Source organism: Phyllostomus discolor, chromosome 6 (genome assembly GCF_004126475.2).
Source record: "Phyllostomus discolor isolate MPI-MPIP mPhyDis1 chromosome 6, mPhyDis1.pri.v3, whole genome shotgun sequence".
Classification (NCBI taxonomy): Eukaryota; Metazoa; Chordata; class Mammalia; order Chiroptera; family Phyllostomidae; genus Phyllostomus; species Phyllostomus discolor.
Genome location: NC_040908.2, coordinates 157,156,646 through 157,168,162, shown reverse-complemented (window position 1 = coordinate 157,168,162; position 11,517 = coordinate 157,156,646). Strand labels below are relative to the sequence as shown.

Below are 11,517 nucleotides of genomic sequence, written 5' to 3'. Positions count from 1 at the left end.
ATATATCCAAAATCCATTCTAACAGAAATGTTCCATGATTCTGCATTTAACCAAATATGGTATCATCTCCCATCTAAACATCCTGAACATCAAATGTACAGGTATCAAAATGAGAAACAGAAGTAATCTTGAAGACAAAATGCTTAAGGCACCTGCAAAAATCTGTTGTATGCATACAACAACAAACATTTAAATTTTGAAATAAAGTACAAACTTAAGTAACCAGAGCAGTTGGGACAGAGGGAAGCTGGGGAAAAATAGGGGAAGGGCCATCAAAGAACATGTATGAAGGACACGTGGACAAAGCCAAAGGGCATAGGTTCAAGGTTGGGAGGGGAAGATGGGTGGGGAAGAGAAGTATGGTGGGGTGAAAATGGAGACAACTATACTTGAACAACAATAAAAAATGAATAAATAAAAACCACTGTCTTAAGCTTAGAAATTTTTTCTAAACATTAGTCAAATTGCTTTCTCATTATTTTGGATAAAACAAATTTACAAAGTTACCTTGTTTTTCACTTTTCAAAGAAAAAAAAACCCTTCTAAAGCCCATTTCATTATGAACAATAGAGAACAAACTGACAATGAACAGAGAAGAGGAGGTAGGGCATTAACGAGGAAAGGGGCAGGGGAAAACCAAGATATCTGACTGAGGAATTGATGGGCATGCACAATATGGGAGGCATTGACTGTCAAGGCAGGAGTTGGTGGTACAGGGCAGGGGAGAGTAATGGGGAAAATATCAGGACAACTGTAACTGAACAATAAAAAAAAAGTTACAAAGTGAACTTAATTTATTTTTCCTCATAATAGGAATAATACCTGTGCCTTTTTATTCATCCTTCAGAATTTCTGTATTAGATTGATTCTAACCTCAAAGGATAATTTCTTCTATCTTTTGATACCTTTGTATGAGTAATGAAAAGCATCCTAACAGAACTCATTGGGTTGACTAAGTAATCCCTTGTTAGAATGCACTGCCTGCTTGTTGCTTCAGAATTAGAAACAAGTACATTCAATATGAGTGATGCATTCTCATTCTGTCCATAGCTAACTTCTTACACCAAAGTTTTTTCATAGCATTTTTCATTTCTGAATTTCTCAAAGTGTATATTAGAGGATTCAACATGGGAGTGATAACAGTATAAGCCACACTTATGAATTTATCAACAGGGAAGTTAGAAACAGGTCTAACATACATAAAAATGCAGGGAACAAAAAAGACAACAACCACCGTGATGTGGGAACCACAGGTAGACAGGGCTTTGCGCCTGCCTTCCAGACTGTGAGTTTTAAGGGAACTTAGGATGACGCCATAGGATATTAGTAGACAAATAAAGATGACCATACAGATTGCTCCACCATTGGCAACCACAGTGAGGCCTAAGAAGTAGGTGTCAGTGCAAGCAAGTTCTAATAGTGGGTACATGTCACAGATGAAGTGGTCAATGACATTGGGGCCACAAAAGGGGAGGTTGTACACGAAAAGAAGTTGGACCACAGAATGCACAAAACCTCCAGCCCAGGACACCACCAACAGCAGGATACAAACCTGTCTATTCATGATGGTTATGTAGTGCAGTGGCTTACAGATGGCCACATACCGATCATAGGCCATGGCCACCAGAAGGAACACCTCAACACCCCCAAAAATGTGTTCCAGAAAGAGCTGTCCCATGCAAGCTGAGAAGGAAATTGTCTTTTGGCCACAGAGTAAGTTTATGATCAATTTGGGTGAAATGGCAGTGGAATACGCTGCATCCATGAGTGACAGATAGATGAGGAAGAAGTACATGGGGGAGCCCAGGGAAGGGCTGGCAAGAACAGTCACCACAATGAGCAGGTTGCCCACCATTGTCACAATGTAAATGAGAAAAAATATGACAAATAATGCTTTCTGGCCCCCAGGATCCTGAGTGAGGCCCAGGAGGACAAATTCTGTCACATTGTTACTATATCCCATTTAGTCTTCTCTAAAGCCTGTTTCTGGAATGAGAGCTCAGGGAAAGGGACCTGTAATGAAATGGTAAACAAATATGAATACATCCATTACATTTTGCAATACACCTTCATTATTATACCTTTTACAGGGGTTTACACAAAATAAACGTTTGGTGAAGATCTACGGGTTCTCCTTCCTAATGGCCTACTGCACCTTCCCTAGACAATACTGTTTCTCCTCAGATGATTTTGTATGGGCTACAAATAATAGGCTTTCCTTCTAAACCTTAGTGGATTGTGGACAGAGAAGATATCAAAGGCCCCACAGCCAATTGTGTCTTTAATAAAGCCTTATTTCAACTATCAGTCCTGGGTACATAAGTCAGCAATGACTTACTCTCTGGTGGTTGCAAAAAACTCTCTAAATAAATTGGCATGAAGTCAGTCCTCTGAGTTGGTAGTATTTGTGGTGAGACCCTTTATAATACAATTGATGTAACACCAAATCTAATGTCTTTTTTGGAATAACTCACTGAATACTACGATAAGTTGCTATAGATATTAAGTCCTTTTTGTCTCAAAAGATGTTCAGTCGTCATGAATCTCTCATGAAATTTCCTCATACAGGAGTGTATCCAACCATAACATAATTAGCACATTGTTCCCTGAAGTAATTACTCAATTGGACACTGTGACTGTCAGCAAGTTTTCTGTTTCTTTTTTTTTAACTATTAGCTTTTTAAGAAGTTGTAATTCTCTCCATGTAACCTTTGTCTATCCTACAACCCTTAACATAGAGACACTATTTATATGTCACCAAATATTTTTGAACTTCACTGCCTCATGACTATCATGAACTCTTATGTTACCAGTGGATATTATTTGTTTTCAAAACTCTTGGGCGGACCCTGGTATTGAAGAAGGGGAACACAGGCACTGAAAAGAGAGGTACAAGACAATGAGATATGGTTATATTTATCATTCTTCCAAGGTACTGAGAGTGCTCCAAAATGGAGCTTTGGTGCCCATGTTCCAAAAATCAGCACACTCTAGGGAAGAGCCCAAGGTCACTGTAAGAAGCCATGGGGTTGAGTCTTTTCTAAATGTACTTGCAACTCCATCTTAGTTTCCTCTTTGAGAAGATAAAAGGCTGGAACTAGACAATCTCAGAAACCTTGACCAGTCTTACTTTCCATGGCATTCTTTCTTCAACCCTATCTTACATTCTATTCTACTGACTTTTTCATATTTTTGTAATAAAATAGAAATGTCCAAGCCTATAACTGTTCCTTAAAAAAGGCTACCTACGGGTAAGGGGGATTTTATTATTACAGAGACCAAATACTGCTTACAAGTTATTCTACTCACTGTATACTCATTTAATGCCCAAAACACCCTTTGGGGGAGAGTGTAGCATAGTAATGAATCACATGGACTCTGGAAACATATGGCCTCTATTCAAAACCCAGCCTTGCCACTTACTACTATGTGACATTGGGGATCTAAATAAACCTTTCTGTGCCTCAGTTTCATCCTATTTAGAATGGGGATACCCACAGAACCTGCCTTTGGGTTGTTTTATTACAAGTAAATACCTAGAATACTAACTGGCACCCAATAAAGTTTCAATAAATGATAGCTGTCATTAATGTTCTTGAATGCTTCACTATCAACATTGTATCACAAGGAATCAAATGGACCTTTGTCAATGTGGTAAGAATTACAGACATAGGCCAAGGATAAAAAGAATATTAAAATTTATGAACCCTTATTTTGGCATACAATAAGATTGTATGTCTCAAGAGTTATCTATTTGATTGTACATGAGTAGTAGTATTCTCCCATGATGGAATGTATTTGGACTAGAATAAAGCAGAATAACAGGGGGAAAAGTGAGATCCATACATCATAGGAAGAATTAAATACCATAAAATGGAAGGAAAAAAAAGGATCATATCAGGAAGGAGAAATTATATTTAAGAAATAAATATCCACATGTAATAAGAATATTAATGTGATAATTAAGTAAGATCATAGTCTTTTAAAAATCTTCAAAAAAATTCCCTTTCTTGAGGAAGTCTTAGAAGCCTGATCCCCTAACTTCCAGGGTTTACTCAGGAGGCATCTTAAAATGCCATAAGAAATAAACACAGAGCACAGTTTAATAAAGAAAAGCAAAGAAAATTTTTAAAAAATTCATTCCTCAGATTCTCCTACATCTGATAATAATGGACAAAATTAAATAAGAGAGAAGAATTTTTAAAACTATAGATACAAATCTAAATTTTTGTTTATTCATTGCAGAGGAAATTTACAATATCACTTAAATTCAAAGACAGACAAGCTGATTCCATTCCCAAAGATTTGGTACGTGAGGGAGGGAGAATATGCTGAAAGTTTGAGCTTTCTTTAGAAGCCAGCTGTGAGGACCATTCTACATGCCTCATTCATGTTGCTGCTTCCAGTTCATTCAGAATTTCTACCATGGTGGAAGCTGTAGACTACTAAAGGCACACCTATTGAAGAACATGAGGATATAAGGTAGTCTATAACCAATTCTCTTTTTCTCACTCCTTACTTTATCCAGGATCTATCTCATGCCCTTACTCTTATTAATCATGAATGTTACATTTCTCCAGAATAAATCCCCTACTTGCCAGTTAAATTATTTAGATGTAGAAACTGGGTTTACAATCTACTCTCTGTTGTTTAAGTCATCAAAGATCCAATACCATAAAAACTCACAGAGAGTATTATTAGACTTGCAACTTAAACTGCTAAGTTAACACTTCCTATTTAAAAATCATCATTTAACATAGTTTCTTAAGAATATAGTTTTTGAAAACATAAATTAAAATTCCATAGTAACAAAAATACCCTCTAAAGTACTTTAAAATTACTGTTTTATGACTCCATAAGTGATAATAAACAAGACACTTCCCTAAACACAGGTTTCTTTCAAATATATACCAATATGGGTTGCTGTCGTAATTTTATATTAAATTCATTGGGATGGCATTAGTGAGTAAGCTCATATAGATTTGAAGTGTACAATTCTGCGATGCATGATCTGAATATTGCACTGTGTGCCCACTACCCAAAGTCAAATCATCTCCCATCACCATAGATTTGGCCCCCTCTACCCTTCATTACTAACACCTACATTCCCTCTGCTTACCACAGTACTGTTGTCTGTGTCTATGAATTTCAGTTTTGAAAATGTTCACACATATCAAGCTTCCATATCAGAATCAAAATCCCACAGGGGAAATGTGGTCAGTAATATTATAATAACTATGTATGGGGCAGGTAGGTACTTGAAGTATCAAGGGGAACACACTATGGAGAATATGATTGTGTGGCCACTATGCTCTGAAACTACTAGAGAAAAATATTGAATGTAAAGTATAATTTAAAAATTTCAAAGTAAAAAATCCAAAATCTCTTATCAAGCTTCCAGAATAGAGTAGGAATTTATTTCTTCCTATTTTAATGCATTTGCTACATTACAATTTTAAATTCTCTCATTATTTTCAAATTAAGTATGGGGAATGACATAAGATATATGCACCCCTATGTTCATTGCAGCCTTATTCATGGTGACTAAGACATGAAAACAACCAAAGTGTCCCTCAGTAGGTGGTGGATAAAAGAGATGTGTCACATACTCACAATACTACCCCACCATGAGAAAAGATGAAACCCTGCCATTGCAGAAATGTGGATGGACCGTGAGATTCTACTAAGTGAAATAAGTCAGACAGAAAAAATCAAGGACCATATGATTTCACTCACATGTGGGAAAGAAACTGAAAGCAGTACATTAACAAGGAAGAAAAACAAATAATAACTCATAGGCACAGACAACAGTATGTTGTTACCCCAGTATGGTTACCCCAGAGAGTAGGAGGGAGGGTAGTAAATGGTAAAGGGGGTCAAATATATGGTGACAGAAAAAGATCTGACTTCAGGTGGTGAACACACAATGCTGTATACAGATGATGTATCATAAATTCCCTAAATATCTTAGAATAATAAGAAATGTTAATTTACCATGTAAAATATGATAGCCCATGAACCAAGACTATGAATCCATTAGTTTATGTCAAATGTATTCCATGTTTCTCTTTGTTATTTAACAAAACAAACAAGAAACACCTGGCAGGCTCTAATGCTAAAAACCAAACACATTTCATATATTTTGGTTCATTTCCTTATTTTGCTAGGTTAATTTTCTTAATTCAGATGATTTCCAATGAAAATATGTATATTTAAGACATTAGCAACATTTAAATATGTTGTATGAATTTCAGTTGTTCTAAGAACTCACCTCAGGTCTTTCCCTTAGTCTTTAAAACCAGTGCTTCTTTCATTGGCAGTGACTGTGGGTACCCCATGTATCTATGTGTGACCATGGGACACTGAGTAATGTATAGTGATCAGTAGATGTGGAAATAGCTTCATGTGGCCACACTTCCCATGTATCCACACAGACTCCCCATCACCTCAGTCTTTCAGACAAGGGTTGCAGTATTCAACACATATATCTAGGATATAAAGACACTTAAATAAAACATAAATATTTACTTGTAAAATACTTGAACAATCTCACCTGCTGGGAATTCCTTCAAAGAAAAACAAAGATGCTGTGTTCTTATAGATATGTAAAAACTGGCTCAATTTGTGGAAATTAACTTGGCCAAATCCATTATTTCCCAACACAAAAACCCCAGAAATTTTAAAATATTGAAAGTAGTTATTTGAATATACTTCTCCTGAGTTGATTGTGATAAGGCAACCAAAAGTACTTTCCTATGAGGACTTAGGATAGCATTCATGTCTCTGTAGTTAACAAGACAAATGCTGGGATTTATCTTCCTCAAATAGCCAATGACTGGGCATTCTCCCAGTAGTGGGACTCTTCAGCCTTCCAGTCACTCAAACTGCTTATCCCTAAAGACACCTTTTCCCTAATTAAATGTATGTCTTTTCCTCTTCCCAACTTCAACCCCAGAAAATTGAGACTTTAAACAAGTTTCTACAAACAATGAGATACCTACACCAAGGAAAATATGACAATGAAACATCTAAAGAATCAGATACCAGTTTAAGATAGACTTCACTTAAGCAGGAACTTGAGTTTCCAGAAATCTCTCAGGTATTTCTATCAGAAAAATAGTTCTTCTACATTTATGGGCAGACCCAGACCCTCTGGCTTTTTATATCATGTCTGTTTTAAAATAAAAGGATGTAAGGTCATTATAGATTAGTTCATTAGAATATTTGGAACAAATTCAAATAAAGTAATGACAGTTTTTTCTCCTAGAACAATCCTTAGAGAAAAAGATTTGTGTCTTGCCAAGAAAGAATAACACACAATTAGATGAAAAGCCTGTAATTTCAAATGAAAAAAATATATAAAGTGATTCAGAATTTAGGGGTTTCATTTTAGGAAATCTTTAGGTAAGGCAAACATTATTTAAGCCCAAATGAAGGGAAAACCAGTCTTGGGTCCCTTTATCAGCCATATCCCTAGAAAAGGAGGTCCTTTACTGCCAGGGATGTCCAACCTGCCACCCACTGGCCACATGTGGCCCAGAATGGCTGTGAATGCAGCCCAACACAAAAACATAAATTTACTTAAAACCTTTTTATTCTGCTCATCAGTTTGCATTAGTGCTCATGTATTTAATGTATGGCTCAAGACAATTCTTCTTCTTCAAGTGTGGCCCAGAGATGCCAAAAATTTGGATGCTCCTGCTAGGTGTTAGAGGCCCAGAGCTCAGAGACAGAGAAGTGAGGGCTTGAGGGATTTATTGAAGTTGGTGTTTCAACTCCTGAATGGACAAGTAATCACAGATGTGTAATTCTGAAGGCCTGAATCCATCTCAGCTGAATCACAATGATTTCTAGTCCATTAATTCAGTTCTTTATTTTCAGCCTACTATCAAGTGCATAACTTTCTATAAGAAAGGAATTATTTACCAAGAAGAGCCAGCCTCTACATCAACTTTCTGTGATGGCTTCCACTGTACTTTCCCTAGGATGGTTTACTATGGGCTCCACTGAGCATCTCCATGTTCCCATATATTGTCATAAAGGCCTTAGAAAAGGAGGCAATAAGTACCTATCTGAACCAGCTGACAATTTTAATTATGTGCTAAACCCACCAAAAGTTGGTGCTTCCCAGCCTAACAAAGAAATGGATGAAATCTAACAACCCTAAATGTTATATACATTACTTCTAAGATTTAAAAGGTACATCTCAACACTGTTCTCTTCAGGTTAAGTGACAAAATATGGAGAAGTTATCCTTGGTTTAGAAGAACTATCTGATATGAAAAGATTATTCTAAACTAAATTAGGACTCAGAACTGGAGAACAAATATATGCATAGGTTCAATTCTCCACATTCCTTCCAGCTGAATGCAAAGAATTACTAATGCTTTCTGTTTATCTGAATGACAGATATTTGCCAGATCTGACCATGATTAAAATAGCCCCGAAGCTGAATTTACATGCTCTAAAAAGAATCATGCACTGCAAATATTAACTGATACAGATGTTGCCTCAAAATGTGAAATAATCTGTAGTAATTCTCTATAAGCCATATCTACTTTCTTGTTTGGAAAGGAAATTTAGATAAGAACATACTCTAAATAATTAATCTGTTACATTGATAACATTATAAGAGTTTCTTAAAGGAAGAATGTTGGGAAAATGTGGGAGCTATGGTAAACATTTTTAGTCAACTATAACTCTCAATCTAGCCAAAATACCAAGCCTACACCAATCTGGCAAATATATGGAAATAACATAGTCCATGACCATTAGAGAATTCTACAAATCCTACTTAATACATTACTATTGCTCTCTAATCCTAGTATATAGCAAGAAAGAAAGAACCCTCACTCTGGGGAATTTACATGGGAAGTTCTTCATGCAATGTCATTGGGACCCCATAATGCTAGTACTCAGATGTTCTCAGAAGGGTCTACTACATGAATATTTGAAGCCTGAAGACTTTGGCAGAAGCCTAATCCCAACATCCTGTCTTCAAAACTTGAATTAGAGATTCAGTAATTCTCTAATCCAGGGATCACATGCAGCTCATTGGAAAGAAAACTACTGGAGGTCATTGGATTTTCATGCAGACACAATTTAATAGTATCACAAGTGCCCTTTATGTCATAGTGTTACAGAAAAGATGACTCAAATGGCTTTGGGGTTTGCGAAGTGGAGTTTTATTCATGCATGTGGACCCAGAGAACATCGTCTCCAAATTCTGGGCCCCGAGCTCAGGCTGGGGCTGCTTATATTCTTGTTACAAAGGCAGAAGGAGGAGGGGGAAGGAGTGCAGCTGCTGAAAGCGGGCATACAGAAGCAGAAAGTGGGGGTTAGCGTATGATCTTGAGATAACTGTTTATCTGGGAATGGCTGCTGTCTGAGAGTGGCTGCTGTTCAGCTATGTCCTGTCACAATAGGTGATGTAAGAAGGTCATTCCCAAGAGCACAAAGAAGCATAATAAAGTTCCCTAACCAAATGGAAACAGTTTATACAGAAATATGCTATGGGAAGACATAATAAAAAGATTTTGAAAAATCAATAAAATAGAAGCAAAGAAAAGCAAAACAGCTGAAAGTTGGTACCTATAGAGAAAAGAGAGAAAAGCTAAAATAGTAATATCAGAAAAAAAGCAGATGAACATCATACAGATGTCTCATACTGGGTAAAGGGGGCCAAAGACATGGAGACAAAGCACTTGACTTTAACCCTGATCAGTATGTGTCAGTGGGTTGGGTGTCATTCCACAAAATGAAAGTTCCCCAGTTCTATTCTCAGTTAGGGCACAAGACTTCATTGAGGACCAGGTAACTGTTTGGGGAGGTATGGGAGGCAACTGACCGATGTTGCTCTACCTCTCTTTCTTTCCCCCTTCCCCTCTCTCTAAAGATAAATAAATAAAATCTATATTTAAAAAAAGAAGATTTCACTTTGGGTAGTGACCACTAAAAGCAATAAACAGAACATGTATCATAGAAATGTACACTTGAAATCTACACCATCTTATTAAACAGTCACCCCAATAAACTTAATTTTTAAAAAAGAAAACAAAATGTGGAAAAAATAAAATAAAATTAGGATTCTCAAAATCACCTCATTCTGTGTAAATGAGTCTGGAACCAGTTACCCCCTTATCTCAGGGAAACTACAAGGGCACTTACAGTCTATTGTGGGTTATGGATTGAAACTAAAATCTTCCATGTGAAGTCAAAAATAAAATTAATGCATAGAAATAAAATTAAAAGAATAAGCAATTATAATTATGGAAAATGCTAACTCAGTGAATTTTATAACAGAGGAAATAGGTAAAGTATAGGAAAAACACAACCTGCTGAAATGACTCAAAGAAATTGATAAGCTAAGTACTCCTCTATCTCCTAAGAACTGAACCATCCTTCTCTGTAGACATGATTATGTCACAGAAACACTAAGGAACCTTCAGAGATTACTAGAAATGATAAGTGAATTTAGCGAGTTTGTAAAACTCAAGGTCTAAAAAGTTATTCAATTGCACTTCTATATATTAGCATCAACAACAATTGGAAAATAAAAACAATTTAAGCACCTTTTACAATAGCATCTGAAAATATAAATACTTAGGAAAAGATGAACAACATCCTTAATCTAAAAACTACAAATCTTCTCAGAATTAAGTTTTTAACCACCTAAGTAGTTGGATATATCATGTTCAGGAATTAGAAAATTCAAAATTGTTAAGATGTTATTCATTTCAAAATGATCTATACATTCAACTCAATCAGAATAAAACTGAGAGCATGCTGTTTTGGAAATCGAACAACTGTATTTCCACAAAACAAATACAATCTCTCATCCCACCTACTATTCTGCAATTTGACTTTGCCACACCCTCATAAATAGCACTGCTGTGAACATAGACATACCAAAAGATGCTCAACACCACTAGCCATCAGAGGTGCAAGTAAAAACCACAATGAGATACCACTTCACACCTGTCAGAATGGCCATCACTAATAAATCAACAAACAAGTGCCAGGGAAGTTGTGGAGAAAAGGGAACCCTAGTCCACTGTTGGTGGGAATGCTGACTGGAGTAGCCACTGCGGAAAACAGTATGGAATGTCCTTAAAAACCTAAAAACAGAACTGCCTTTTGTTGTTGTTGTTGTTGTTTGTTGTTGTTGTTGTTGTTGTTGTTGTTGTTAGTTTTGACCCAGAGAAAAGGAAGGAATTCCTACCCTTCCTGACAGCTTGGATGGAACTGGGAGCATTATGCTAAGTGAAATAAGCCTGGAAGTGAAAGACAAATACCATATGATCTCATCTATAAGAGGTACCCAATGAACAAAATACACTAACAAGCAAAATAGAACCACAGGCATGGAAACATGGAACAGACTGAAGGAGATGAGAGGTCAGGTGGGAGAGGGATAAAGGTAGAAAGCAGGGGAAGATACTAGTAAGGAACATGTATGAACGCCCCACGGACATGGACAACAGGGTGGGGAATGACTGTGGTAGAGGGAGACAGGTT

At 36.6% G+C, this 11,517-nt stretch overlaps 1 protein-coding gene across 1 annotated transcript; it reads right to left on the bottom strand.

Annotated features, from left to right (window-relative positions):
• Window positions 1-806: 806 nt before the first annotated feature.
• On the bottom strand, window positions 807-1,986 carry LOC114500022 (olfactory receptor 4A5-like). The gene has a single exon (XM_028516599.2). The coding sequence runs from the start codon at window positions 1,961-1,963 to the stop codon at window positions 1,016-1,018; it is 948 nt and encodes a 315-aa protein (XP_028372400.1). The 5' UTR covers window positions 1,964-1,986; the 3' UTR covers window positions 807-1,015.
• Between the last annotated feature and the right edge of the window lie 9,531 nt (window positions 1,987-11,517).

What these genes read in the sequence shown, in the direction of transcription:
- LOC114500022 (XM_028516599.2), bottom strand. Translation starts at nt 1,963, where the DNA reads ATGGGATATAGTAACAATGTGACAGAATTTGTCCTCCTGGGCCTCACT.